The sequence below is a fragment of the Nicotiana attenuata genome, chromosome 11, assembly GCF_001879085.1.
Source record: "Nicotiana attenuata strain UT chromosome 11, NIATTr2, whole genome shotgun sequence".
NCBI lineage: Eukaryota > Viridiplantae > Streptophyta > Magnoliopsida > Solanales > Solanaceae > Nicotiana > Nicotiana attenuata.
In genome coordinates, this window is record NC_031999.1 from 43,671,414 (window position 1) to 43,686,061 (window position 14,648).

Below are 14,648 nucleotides of genomic sequence, written 5' to 3' on the forward strand. Positions count from 1 at the left end.
CCAATAAACTCTTTTTAAAACTTCCTAATGTTGGAGTATATTGTTCTTTTTTCCAAATATTGTTTTCAATTTTCATTTTGTTTTAATTCTGAAAACAGCAACCCTATAGTATACTGAAAGTGTAAAACAATTCCCCCCTTCTCTCTCTTTCTAGATTTTCTCTCTCTATCCGAATTCTCCCATTTGGAAAAATCACTCTTTTTCTCTCTCTAAATCCAACGCATCGCAATCGATACATACATATATATATATATACCAATTTCATTGCGAGCCCTAGGGTTTTTATATCTGAATTTCAGATTCAAAACTTAGGGTTTTGGATTTGTTACAGTTCGTTTGATTTTGTGGATCTGTAGGATTTTTGAATGGATACGACGTCGTTAGCGATTAACAGAGATGCTGCTCCTTCTTCGACGACGTCCTCCGCGCCGGAGGACGATGGCGCACTCTCCGTCAACTCAGGACTTGCGAAGGAGGCTGCGTTGCTGTTCCAGTCGGGGAAATTCGCCGATTGTTGTAGAGTTTTGCATCAACTGTTGCAGAAAAAGGAACGCGATCCTAAAGTGAGTATTCTTTCTTTTTTGCTTTTTGCATTTTGTAGCTTTTTACATTTCTAGCGGTTTTGGTGTATTGATGACTCTAATTTTTAAGTGATATACGGTTATTTTTTGTTTTCTCTCTTGAGTATCTTTTATTGAATTGATTGCTTCGAGCTCAATTTGTTTTTCAAGTTCAAATTCGATTCAAATTTTAATAAATTTTAGTTAATATAACATTTTTAATAATTATGTTTATTATTCTTCCCATCTGCCTAAGCCTTCGTGGGCAAAGTTATACAGTACCTGTACCTGTGTTGTTGTGAGGTAGCTAGTATCCGGTGGAATAGTCGAGCTATGCGCAAGCTGGCTAGGATACCAGTATCATAAAAAAATTATGTTTATTAACCTTAACTAACAGAAAGGTTGTCTCATAAATGGCCGGTGCCTTAATAGGTTTTTCTTGTTTCCATCTCTTAAGATGCTATAGAGTTGAATAAAAATATGTTTATGGCCCTTTCTAGTTGGTGGAAATTGTTTCTGTGGAATACTGGGTTGATAATTGAGGATTTTTTGATAGGTGGGGAGTTAAATGAGTTCAGTGAAATGAGCCATATGTGGATTTGTTGGAAGTTGGTTTTGGAATATTTAAACCGGCATTGTGGATCTAATTCGTTTTAATTGCTCTGAACTCATTGCACAATAGGTAGTACTTGCTTTGGAATATGAATTATTGGTTTGGGTTGTTGGGAAGAACAAGGGTTGCTGCAGCAGAGGTATTTAAGGTGTTTATTATAACTGGGATAAATGGAGTATGCTACAGCCTGAATTTAGTTTTTGGAACACAACAATGAGCCCAACATAGATACTTGCACTTGATCTTTGGAGAAAAAAATGAAATATATCTTGTATTTATCAATTACCGGATAGGTGTAGATATGTTTAAGAGAAGGGACATTGGTTAATTTCCGCTTTGTGGGGGTCAAGTATTTCATATTCATTCTGAACTAATGAGTCCATTAATAAGTCTACATTTGACCATGTCCTATGTAATCATTTAAATGTGCACCAGTTTGTAGACATATACTGATTGAAAGTACTAAAAGGAGATGAGCGAAGCTTAAAATCACAGAGAAAAGTTGTTTGGTAGACCTACGATCAATAAAAAATGTGAAATCAGCTATGTAGACGATATAAACTAGTTGGGGCCTAGTTGCTGTTCGTACACTTACGTTAGGTTTGAATAGAGATAAGCACAAATCCTTGAGAATCTCTAATTTGCAGTAAAAGACAAAGCATTTGCTACCATTGGAATTTCTAAAATGGGCTGAGTAGAGCATGATGCATATAGAGAGATCGTAATGCTGATCCTGAGTCACTTGAGATTTAGGCATAGTTGATTTTGGTGTTATACGCAGCATAATCATGTTGATCGAATTATCAAGCTGTTGGATTTGTTAATATTTCTTCTTGCTTTGGTTTCATGATGACGTTTCATTGTTTTCACTTTTAACTCATCGATTCTTTATCTATGTTGTCCTTTGCTCCTCATGCTCTAGGTTCTACATAACATTGCCATTGCTGAGAACTTTCAAGATGGTTGCTCCAATCCTAAGAAGCTGATTGAAGAACTTAATAATGCTAAGGTACGTAAAGCTAGCATTGAGGTATAGTAGGCTGATTGTTCATCAGTGTCATGGTTGTGGTACTGTTTGTTTGCTCCTTTTATTTATTTTGAGATGGTTTTGTATTTTCTGTGAGCTTGATTTGTTCTGCAGAAATTCACATGTTACATGCTTTGGCATTTTAAATGCAAAGGTAATACCTGTTTGTATCTCTTTATGTACGTATGAACCTCCACTGGTTTAGGCCAGTCATAAAGCCTAAAGGATATTTAGGAATATAATTAATTGGGGCCAGTGCACCCCGCTGAGTCAAAAAACTTTCTGAATGTAGGGGGTTGAACCACCCTTGTCGTGAAATATTAATTTCATGTTGAACACTGTGAATTATGTGTACGATACTCCAAATTCGGGGGGGGGGGGGTCAAAGAGTTATAAAAAACGTTAGTGGCGGAAAAAAGGGGTGAATGAAGCATGTGTCACTGAATTGAATTTGATCTATATTCTTTTTTTATAACCCAAAAAAAGTAATTTAATCCATTGGAGTGGGAAAACTCCAAGTAGATAGACCTGCAAGAAATTGTGGCATCGTTCCAACAGATCAAATTACTACTGTTACCTATAATAAGGATCAGATTACTACTGTTATTTGTAAAAGCCTTGATCTAAGTTTGGCATACAAAGGAGATTATAAAGCTTCTTCACTCGTAGAGATACAGAATCAGAGCTAGATGTAAAAATCGACCGACTTTCGCTTTCATTTTCTTTTTTGACAAGGTATTGGCCTTTTATTTTCTTTCGAAAGAGATTTTCATTTTAAAACTTCTTGTTCAAGGATGCGACACGACTGAGGAGCTACAGCCTTAGTTTCTCGTTTTGGTGTGCATAGGACTAGTCTGGTAGTTATAAAGTTAAAATGTAACAGAAGTAAGGATGTACTTCCTCTATTCCAAGTTGTATGTTTGAACCAGTTGGATTATCTTCTTAATCTCCATTCTAGTCAAACTTTGTTAACACAGGACAGCCTGGTGGACTAATATAAGGAATGATCAGATAAATTGGTCTTTGTGTATTCCATTCATGAAATATTCAATGTTGTCTAAGTGGTTGAGAACAAGATTCACCTAATGTAGTTACTTATTTTTGTTGATTTATGCTTCTTGGAAATAATTCAACTTTTCTGTTGAAAAGGTTCTGTAATTCCTTAGTTGATAGCATCCCCCATGAAGATGGTCCTTTTATATTTAGTGCACTTATGACTAGCAGCAGTAAGGAGTTTAATGCCTCAATTATATTTTTCTTCTTCTTTAAGTGATTAAAATATTGACTTCCCGTACAGGCTAAAACCACAATGGTTGTTATTTGCTTATGGTTATTGTTCTGCCTAAATCGTGGATGTCTTCCTTTTACCTTCTCTCAGTGAAGTTGATTTCTGTATTTTCTTTATCCGTTTCTTCTTAGAGATATTTTCGTCTATTGGTTTGATGCTTGTGGTGGCACCTTGGTTCCATTCTTGTGCGAATTTTCTTTTTTACCTGAGAGCTATCTAGCAGGAAAGGGGAGCATTTGACTCGGTTAATCTAATTCTAAATGTGTGGTATTAGAGTAGCTCAAAAATTGCTCTTTCTCAGTTATTCATTTTACTTCTCTCTTTCTGACTACTTTGGCTGTTATAATTCTTAATGTAGTATTATAACTGTTCTTAGCTGGTCTTATTTCCGTGTCCTGATACATTATTATTGCTTTCAATGTTTAGAAAAGAAGTGAAGAGCTTGCTCGTGCTGCTAGCGACCAGGCAGAGCCTGCTAACAATGTTGGAACCAAAGCTGTGACAGGAGTTAATGGAAGTAACAGTGCGCCACGGGAGCTATCTTCTCAACAGAGTTCCACTCTTGTTTACGCTGATGAGTTTGACCCCTCAGTGACTATGTACAATCTAGTATGTTCACCTGGTGCTGGCTTGGCTAGTTTTTTTCCCAAACAAATGCCCTGTTTATTTGTGAAGGACCTTTATTTGTGCTAATGTATGCGTTTGAATTTTACAGGCAGTTTGCTGGTTTCATTTGCATGAACATGCAAAAGCATTTTCAATTTTGGAAGGATTGTTTCAGAACATTGAACCAATCGACGAGGTACACAATTACTGCAGATTCTGAAATATCGGAAATTCATATCCGATCATTGACTAATGAATTTGCACACAGGAAATAGCCAAGCGCATTTGCCTCTTGTTGTTGGATGTTGCATTACTTACTCAAAATGCAGCAAGATCGGCGGTAAGTCATGCATGCCCAACTGTTTGTTTCTCTTGAACTTTTTGTCTTTTGATCTTGTTACTGCTGTAACTTGTTAGGACCCATACAAAAGATAAAAAGGTAGTATAACTTGTCAGGAGTTTGTTTGACAAGCCTTTTCCTTCCATTAAATTTTATCAGTAAAACTCTCATTCTTGGAATGCAGCTCACATACGAAGCAACAAAAGCTACTAATGTAGAATATTATCCAGAGTTTTCGGCTGCGTTAAGTTCTCATAGTTCTTGATAGCATTCACGATAGTGGAAAAATATCGAACATATTCTACGGTTTGTAATAGATTCCAATTCAATGATATAAAGAATGAGACGATTAAGTAAAGATATGTTTTGATTGAAACTAACAGAATAATAGGTATTCAAAACGGAAAACCTTGTTAATATTCAAACAACAATTCAATTTTGGAAACCCAATTTGAGTTCTAATTTAACCCTACAAGCCCACATATAAAAACAAAGAACCTTAGAATTAGAATAGAAAACTGTTCAATTTTATAACCGAGAAATCTTAACCAGGAATCGAATTACCTTGCAAAGATCAAGAGTTGTTCAAAGAACAAAGGAGATGGGTTTTCCTATCCCAATAACGTCACAATTAGGAGTGGCAAACGGGCGGGTCGGGTCGGATATGGTTCGGGTTGAAAATGGGTAATGCTTATTAGTTGAGTGATGAGTTGATATTAGTTTAATCTCGTGTTTCACAGTGGATTACTTTGTCGTTTGTTTGGGCTGCCGAATCTTGTTAGTCAGCTATAGTTATTTGTTAGATAATCATGGGTAAAGTGGCTGGGGTCAGTTGGCTTCATTGGATAATTCAGGGGTAATTCAGGGGAAATGTAAGGGCAAAGTAGGGAGTTCAAATGATAAATCCTACAAGTGGAATGANTTGGGAGAATTTTTAGTCTCCCTAACTTGAGGAACCCCCAATTTGAGGCTTTACAAATGTAAAAGTTAGACTCATTGGTTATCCATTTTCTCAATGGATAATATGATTCTTATCCATAATTGACCCGTTTTTAAAAAGTTCATTATCCAACCCATTTTTTAGTGGATAATATGGGTGGTTAACTGTTTTCTTTTAACCATTTTGTCACCCCTAGTCACAATTATCACGAAAACTCATTTCTTAACTAGTGAAAAACTTTGGGTTTAAATAGGACTTGGAAATAATAAAAATAATTTCCATTAATATCCGTAAAGTAAAGTTTCAGTTTGCCTGAGCGGAACCATTCGCGCTGTAGCACAATTCAGCAAGTTTCATAAAACTACAATCTGTGCTGCAGCATAGTTTGCAGTTCAACCACAAATTAAATTGACATCCATTTTTGGTCCCTTTGGCCCCTCCAATGACTCTATTTCATCTCTCAATAATGTCACAAGCACATGAAAGTATTTGCAAGGTATTCCCAGGCGTTTGAGCTCCTCTTCAAGAAGAAAACACTTCTTGATCTTCACTTGCAAACCGACTAACTTCTCTTGGAGTTGCTTGGCATGCGATCTCGCGATAGGATGTTAGGGGTGACTTCTTTATAGCTGCCACGTGTCAGTGAGCCATCATTGGCGCTATCAGTTCTCCACCTTTTTTTCCTGTTCGTCTGGTGATGTCTCTTCTCGATCTGATTAAGAGAAATGAATTTAGACCTTGAAGCAGGTATTCCACAAAATCAGCTTGTTTTATTGAAGTATTTTTCCGGGTTTCCTTTTGAATATATAAAGCCAACCTGGTGATATCTTATTTTTCCAACCAAATATACATCTCCTAGCTGTAGTTCAATTGCGTACATGGCAAACCATTAAGTATGACTTATCGGTAGTTTCATTTTCATTAAGTTTTAAAGTGATATAATTTATTGGAGTGCTGAGGTAGAATGTTTTAAGATCAGTTTATCTCAGGACAGCATAAGTGGGATAGAATTATTTTCTTTCCTCATTTTGGTCTAAGGTAAGAAATACTGATGCTGTTGCAATTCCGCAGACCATAAAAATGTGACATCTAAAGCTTAAAAACTGCTTCCTATAGTTTTTAACGTTATATAAAGTGAATTCACACAGAAGTAGGTGATCTTACTAAAGGTTCCCGTAACAATTTCATGTCTTATCAGGAAAAAATAAACTAGAGGCCTCGTAACAACAAAAACAACAACAACAAGCCCAGAGTAATCCCACAAGTGGGGTTTAGGGGGTAGTGTGTACGCAGACCTTAGAAGGTAGAGAGGCTAGACCCTCGGCTCAAGAAAAGATAAAAAAAGAAGCAGTAGCAACCGTAACAACAAAAACAACAACAACAAGCCCCGTAAAAACAAAAACAACAACAACAAACCCAGAGTAATCCCACAAGTGGGGTTTAGGGGGGTAGTGTGTAAGCAGACCTTAGAAGGTAGAGAGGCTAGACCCTCGGCTCAAGAAAAGATAAAAAAAAGAAGCAATAGCAAGTAGCAACAACCAGTAACAACAACAAGATAATAAGAATCGAAGCGAAAGAAATATCAGGTAGTAAGTAATAGAAAAAATACAAGACTAACACTAATACTACTGGTACTGAAAAGAAAAGAAAAGAAAAGAAAAGTGCTCGACTACCTATTAATCTTCTACCCTAATTCTCGACCTCCACACCCTCCTATCAAGGGTCATTTCCTCGGTAAGCTGAAGCATCGCCTAATCATAGAGGTTCCCGTAACAATTTTAAAAAACAAAAACAGATTCGTTGTGAGATATTGCCATTTGCATTTGCGCAATTCTTTCGTTTTCTAAATAACAATGGTGTCTAGGCAGCTTACCTACATGTCAACTAATACATGATGTACATGCAATCTTCCGCCCCCATAAGTACGAGATAGTTCTGTTCTGTCAACTAAAGCTTACATAGAGGGAAACAATTCACCTAGTATCACCTCTACTAGGGTACTATTTGCATTTGTTGTATTTGTCTCCTGCATGATTAAGCTTTGGTTCTATATTTATCTATTTTGTTCGTTTTGAATAACTTCCAATTTTTTTTGTGTATGGGTGATTCTAGGCAGTTGTTGGGCAGTGAATGTTTGCTTCTTTTAATTATTGCTGGTTTTGATGTTTGTGACTTAAGGTTTAATGTGCTTCTATAAATATTGCTGACTTTGAACTTTTTGACTTATGGTTTAACGTCAGTAGTTTTGTCATGTAAGATGCCTTTCATGGTTTTTGACTTTGTTGTAGTCATGATTGTTCTATTTAAAGGTTGATTATTTGTTCAGACTCCATTTCTAGTTTTATTATTTCTAATAGCTAAATGAGGATTACCCATTTTATATACACGTGAAAAGGATGGTTGTTTTCCGTTTTTCCTCTTGCTGAGATGTTGCTGTACCGTTGCTGAGATGGTGGAATCATGTTGGAATCTCATGTTTGTTTTCAAGTGTGTTGCTTCTTTTCCATTTTGACTTTCTTTAGCATCCTTTTATCCTTGTACCAAATGGGTTAATTATGATTCTTGCTCCCAGGATGTGATCAGTTATGTGGAGAAGGTCTTTTGTAGCAGTAGTTTATTAAGTCAAGTTGACAACGGAAACTCTGCACAGCCAACAGCTTCATCCGTCGTGGTGAAATCGGCTTCATTTCCTAGCAATTCAACTATTCCTGATTCATCCAATCCAGATTCACCTGCTGCAGGAATTACCTCTGAAGGTTCTTTGTCTAGGACGTTATCAGAAGAGGGACTTGAAGATGATGCTCTTCATTTAATATCATCCATGGAGATTGGTGGGCAGAATTTACCACGACAGTCTGGCTTGAAATCGAAAAATGATCCAATAAGGAGTCAAACTGATGAATCTATCTCAACTGCTGATATGAGGATTAAACAGCACCTTTGCAAGGTCCGGTTTCTTCTCCTCACCAGGAATCTCAAGGCAGCTAAGCGTGAAGTTAAGATGGCTATGAACACAGCACGGGCGAAGGATCATTCTATGGCTCTCTATCTCAAGTCCCAGCTTGAATATGCTCGTGGGAATCATCGAAAAGCGATCAAGCTCTTGATGGCATCAAGTAATCGGACAGAAATGGGAATTTCTAGCATATACTACAACAATCTGGGGTGCATATACTATCGACTTGGCAAGCATCATACCTCTTCTGTACTTTTTGCCAAGGCTCTGAGTAATAGTTCCTCTCTCCGGAAAGAGCAGCCTCTAAAGCTCTCAACCATCTCACAGGATAAGTCTCTTCTCATAACATATAACTGTGGTGTGCAGTACCTGGCTTGTGGGAAACCATTACAAGCTGCAAGCTGTTTCTATAAGGCCACTCAAGTTTTCTATAATAGGCCTCTTTTATGGCTACGGATTGCAGAGTGTTGTCTGATGGCCCTTGAAAAGGGACTGCTCAAGGCCAGTGGTGCTGCTGCTTCTGACAGGTCTGAAGTTAAAGTTCATGTCGTTGGAAAAGGAAAATGGAGGCAACTTGTTATGGAAGATGGGATATTAAGAAATGGACAGGAATGTCTTTCAGGTACAGAAGATTTGGTGGTTAATGATAGACATCCTAAGCTGTCAGTATTACTGGCTCGTCAGTCTCTTCTGAATGCACTGCATCTATTGAACGGTTCTGAATCAAAAGGTCACAAGTCCATGCAGCCTCGTGCTTCTTGTCTGGAAGAAAGTGAAACAGGAGAAGCAGTACCATCCAAGAGTGCAAACAGTAAGAATGGGTCAATTGGTGACCCTAAGGCACTGAATGTGGCAGCATCAGGTCAGATTAATGCAAACGGGGAGGTGAAGGAGCAAAAGGGTGTGAGCAGTCAACATGCCTCATTATTGAGTTGTATCTGTGAGTATGAAGCCACTGGTAGAAAAGAGAGTCTGATGATTGAGCAAGCTGTATTGGCTGATTTGGCTTTTGTAGAGCTGGAATTGGGAAATCCATTGAGGGCCCTTACATATGCAAAATCTCTCTTGAAAGTCCAAGAATGTTCTAAAATATACATCTTTCTTGGCAATGTGTATGCAGCTGAGGCTCTGTGCTTGCTAAACCGGCCAAAAGAAGCCGTGGAACATTTGTCAACATATATTGCCGGTGGCAAGGGTGTTGATCTGCCGTTTAGTCAAGAGGATTCTGAAATGTGGAGACAGGAGAAAACATTGGATTCTGAAGATACTAATGGTGGATCAGCTACTTTGAATTCCTTTCCATCAGAGGAATCTCAAGCATTTGTGTTCCTCAAGCCAGAAGAGGCACGTGGAATGCTCTTTGCAAACTTAGCTGCCATGTCTGTGATGCAAGGAGACATTGAACAGGCCCAAAATTATGCAGTACAAGCACTTTCCACAAAACCTCAACGTCCTGAAGCTATTCTTACTGCAGTATACGTGGATCTTTTGCGAGGCAGAGCACAAGAAGCTCTCATCAAGTTGAAACACTGCAGTCGTATTAGGTTCCTACCAGGCAGTCCGACTTTAAATGGTTCATCTTGATGATTTGTATCGGTGGTTTTTACTGTTCTTGTCCAGCCCGCCTTTCACTAATGAGTTAGCAGGTAGTTCAGGAATCCCTTCATAGAGGATTTGTACCATATATATAGCTCAATTCAGGAATAAGTTTTTGTTTATTAAAATTTTCTGTTTTCCCTTTGAGTTACAGTCTTTAGGTTTTAGGAAGTCGTGGTGTGGCTGAGATTGTTTTGGTTATTGCAGATACCACCTATAAGATTAGAGATGTATTTTTCTTATAGAGAGCCACAATCTAGTTCCCATTCGAAATATCTAGAGGTTTTATGAGCTCTCAACTCTCAAGAAGATGAACCTTGAACCTTTCATTTCTTTCAGAAATTTATTTTAATACTCAACCAGTCTTGTTATGGCTTCATTGTTCAGCTGCAGTTACTTTGGATTTCTTTTTATGCCCTATGATCTATAATATTGTCCTGCTTGTGGGGAATGTATGAAAACAGATCTACTCCCCTGGCTTTTGCCCGCTGGAAGCCGATAGTTGAATGAAGGGTATTTTGGGTGGTGATTTAAGGGGTTTTTTCCTTTTAATTTCTATTACCTTGGGGATAGTGGAATGGAAATGGCTAAGGGGATAGTGAGAACTGAACAGATGTATTTTGTGGAGATTTCCGCTGATAACGCTAGACTTTAAGGTATGTGGTTGGGTTGAATTTGCAGCTATATATTCTTTGAAGTTACAGTAGAGCCTAGTATATGAGAACATCTGAATTTTGAGTTATCTTCATCCTGAAAGGCTTAGGTGTCTAAATCCTGATTCCTGACAAATAGGGATGACAATAGGGCAGATCTTTCCCATCAAAGTGTTGTACCACACAACCTCTTTAGCCTAATACTTTTGAATTTACACCCTCCTTTTTAGAGCCCGTTTGGACATAAGATTTTTTTTTTTTTTTTTTACTTTTTTTTTTCGAAATCAGTGTTTGGCCATAAATTTTTTAATTTTCACTTGAAGATGAATTTTGGAATTTTTCGAAAACCTGAAAAACTCCAAAAAGCCGTTTTTCAAAATTCACTTAGATCACTCATATAACTTCAAAAACAACCCAAAATTATATTCATGCCCAAACACAACTCTAATTTTCAAATATCATTTTCACTTTTTTTTTTTTTGGAAATTTACAATTCTTATGTCCAAACGCCCACTTAGTTTCGGTTTTTTACCCGGTGTTCGTTACTACTTTAGAAATCCCAATTAATCTGGATTTTGCCATATCAGACCCATTGAAAGGGGGTAGCAATCGGGTTTTTTTCATCCTGAGGGCTCGAACCGGATACCTACGGAGAGATTCTATTATTCCCATCACAAACCTTCCTTCACTTTATGAATTTTTTTCGGTGTAGCATTTAATATTGTTTTTTCAATGATATATTTTTCCATCATTTTAACTCTTTTTTAATAAACATATTAACTGTTTTTTTTTCTTATATCAGCTATCAAAAATATTGGATTTATTGACATGTCTAAATATCATTTAAAGGAGAGAACTAAGATCTCAATTTACTAGATAAGTAATAATCAATTTCCCTTATTACAACAACATCAACAACCCAGTAAAATTTCACAAGTGGGTCTTTATTTATAAAATTGAAAGAATTGAGAATGGTAAATTGAAATAAATAGGAAAAGATTGTGAAAATAGCACGAGCTAGCCAGTTTTCGGATTGGTAATTGAAAAATAGCCAGCGTTTGTAAAGTTATTGAAAAATAGCTACTATTTTGTTGCAACACGGAAAGTTCCAACATAATATACTGGAGATTGGTGAACCTATGTAATTTTCAGCATATTATGCTGTAACTCCAACACACGGAAAGTTCCAGCATAATATACTAGAAATTGGAGCACCTATGTATGAACTTCCAGCATATTATGCTGGACCAGTATATTATACTGGAACTACAGTATATTATGCTGGAATATTTTCCGGATTTTGAAAAGTATTTTCGTTCAGATTTATCTTTACATGAAAAATGGCTGAATTTCAATTACTTTTGAAACTGTGACTATTTTTCAATCACCACCTGTAAATCTGGCTATTTTTGAATTTCACCCCATAAGATTTGACTTCCATATTTTTTTTGTCAACGTTAGATTAGATTTATCAAATTTCCAAACATACATGGAATATATATATTTTTTAAGTTTAAGTCCTCTATACCCACGTTGTAAAATATTTAAACAATGAAATTACTTATTAGGTAGTCACAACTAAATCTCTTGATAAATATAAATGAAAGAATTACAGCCCATGTCACTTGGCCTAGTAGTCCAATCGTAAATGGCTCACATTTAAAGCTCTTACCCTATATAGCCCATGTTGTACATAACTTGAAAGAAACTTTTCAGTCTTTAGCCCACTATTAAAGACATACTTTTAGGGTTTTTATTATTTTCTTCTTTCTTCATTCCCTTCTCTCTCTCACCGCCTCTCACTTCTTTCTCTCTAACCCACATAGATCCCTCATCCTCTCTTAACCTAGCCCCCGCTATTCCCCTCCTTTACCCCCTACGCAGTTCTGCCATTAATGACTCGAAGAAGGCTCGAAGAAAGACTCCGTCGTCCATGGTGGCAAGCAGAAGAACGAAGAAGATTTTTAAAAGAAACATGAAAATACACACAGATCTGAAAGTAAATAGCTCTCAAACTTGATTTGCACCAACAAACAACCACTAATTTTGGAGGATTTTGAAGTTTGAAGTTCTGGTAATTTTGGAAGATTCTGAAGTTTGAAGTTTGAAGTTCTGGAAAATCATAACTATGTAGCAGGTTGTATCGACACTGTATAATAGTGTATAATTGTGTATATGGGTATACAGACACCTCTTATACACTATTATACATGTTTATACAAGTTATACAACATTGTATAATTGTGTATAAATGTGTATATTTGTGTATAATATTGTATAAATATATATTTTTTCAGTTTATAAGGATGTATATACATTGTTAGCGTGTAAGAGGTCTCTACAGAAGTTTGACACTTCCTTCTCTTCTTCTTTTTCGTGTATGTGCTATATGAAACAGATTTGTACGCGTTGGAGGAATTCTGCAATTCATTTATCCATTTTTTATTTTTCTTTTATCCTGTTGGATTGCTTCAGCAATTGCACATAAAGGTGTTTGAATTTCTTACCTTCAGATAATATGTTGATTGTGTGAAATAAGCTATTTTTTCGGAAATTAGCCTATTATTTTTGGGCTATAGATTTGCAATGTGATATCTAGGCTATTATGTTGCAAGTCAGGTGTGTGAGTCGTACTTATGTGAAATTATCCCAATATAAATTGTAAATATAGTAAAAGTGATAATTAACTTAAAACATATGTTAAAACGGAAAAAACTGTAATATTTACAAGTTAAATATATTTTTTCACCTCTCTTTTCCAATCCCATGAGTACTAGGAATTTCATACCAGAATCCAACTGAATATGGTCTTAATTACGTACTCCTATACCTGTCCTAATTAGGATTGGATTCCCTACAATCCCAACATGGTGCCTATATATATACCCTTTAATAGGAGACATATTTCTCATTGTAATAAAAATCAGTCTCTTTTTTATTCTTTAGAACAAAACAAGGGATTTTTTTTTCTCAAGAATTAAATATGAAGGTGATCGCAGCCTATTTGTTGGCTCAATTGGGTGGCAACACTAATCCTTCAGCTGATGATTTAAGGAAAATCTTGAATTCTGTTGGAGCTGAGATTGATGAGTCGAAAATCGAACTATTATTGTCACAAGTCAAAGGCAAAGATATTACTGAGTTAATTGCCGCTGGTAAACAACAGTTGGCTTCTACTTCTATGGCTTTTGGATGTGGTGCTGCTTCTTCTGTTGTCAATGGCGCTGAAAATAATGTTGCTGAAGTTGCTGTTGAAGAGAAAAAAGAGGAAAAGAAAGTTGAGGTGAAGGAAGAGTCTGATGAAGAAGATTTTAATTTTAGTCTCTTTGATTAGAATAGTTTTATATTGCTATTGGTGGAACCATCTTCGTTAGTCATGTTGTCTTATATTTAAGTGTAGTTTGCTGTTATTTTATGCAGTACGTAGTTTGCTGCTTTTAGCTCTCTTTAGGTTGAAAGTTCTTTAACAACTTCTCTAGTAAAGCTGCAAAACACAATCACTTTCTAATTCATTTTTTTTGGTAATTAAATAATTTTATTTATCAAGTATAAGTATTTACAGTCTAAACAAATGTGAGTCTGTCTTCTACCTTTGCTCCTGCTGGACATAAAGCCCCAGCTAGTATTTTCCTATCCTTTCTACTCATCCTCATCTACACCTCTTCTCAATTATAGTATATTAGGATACCAGTTTAACGTATTCATGACTCTATCTAGACTAGGAAACATATTAGCTCTAACATGTATTTCCTGAATGATTAATCTCAGTATGACTTTAGCATTTCTTCTATTCTACTGAAAAATAGCATTGTTCCTCTCCTGCCAAAGATGGTATACTGCTGCTGCTATTGACATTCTACATATTGCTGCCCCTCCACTTCTGCCTTTAGGTCTTCTTTCTATCCACATCAACTCTTCCTTCCAGTCAAGCTTTGGTCTTTGAATGCCTTGCCATTTTAAGAGTTGCTGCCATTTCACATTCAAAGAATAGATGTTGTACTATTTCATTCTCTTTTTGACATAGTGAGCATGTGGTGTCTATATTTATCCCCCATCTTGCTAGCATTGC

General features: G+C 36.4%; 2 protein-coding genes across 3 annotated transcripts; both read left to right on the forward strand.

Annotated features, from left to right (window-relative positions):
- Positions 109-10,305, forward strand: LOC109234418 (CCR4-NOT transcription complex subunit 10-B). Its single transcript, XM_019400399.1, has 6 exons — positions 109-563; positions 2,096-2,182; positions 3,915-4,097; positions 4,204-4,290; positions 4,363-4,434; positions 7,947-10,305. The coding sequence occupies exons 1-6, from the start codon at positions 366-368 to the stop codon at positions 9,912-9,914; spliced, it is 2,595 nt and encodes an 864-aa protein (XP_019255944.1). The 5' UTR covers positions 109-365; the 3' UTR covers positions 9,915-10,305.
- LOC109235040 (60S acidic ribosomal protein P2B-like) lies at positions 13,563-13,913 on the forward strand. Of its 2 annotated transcripts, XM_019401050.1 has the most exons (2): positions 13,563-13,790; positions 13,839-13,913. In XM_019401050.1, the coding sequence occupies exons 1-2, from the start codon at positions 13,563-13,565 to the stop codon at positions 13,911-13,913; spliced, it is 303 nt and encodes a 100-aa protein (XP_019256595.1). The 2 variants fall into 2 exon arrangements, with proteins under 2 accessions (XP_019256595.1, XP_019256594.1); XM_019401049.1 differs by having other exon boundaries at positions 13,563-13,913.

Coding starts and splice junctions, on each gene's coding strand:
- LOC109234418 (XM_019400399.1), top strand. CDS start 366: ATGGATACGACGTCGTTAGCGATTAACAGAGATGCTGCTCCTTCTTCG. Junction 2,183..3,914: donor AAGAACTTAATAATGCTAAG/GTACGTAAAGCT, acceptor TTCAATGTTTAG/AAAAGAAGTGAAGAGCTTGC. Junction 4,291..4,362: donor ACATTGAACCAATCGACGAG/GTACACAATTAC, acceptor ATTTGCACACAG/GAAATAGCCAAGCGCATTTG.
- LOC109235040 (XM_019401049.1), top strand. CDS start 13,563: ATGAAGGTGATCGCAGCCTATTTGTTGGCTCAATTGGGTGGCAACACT.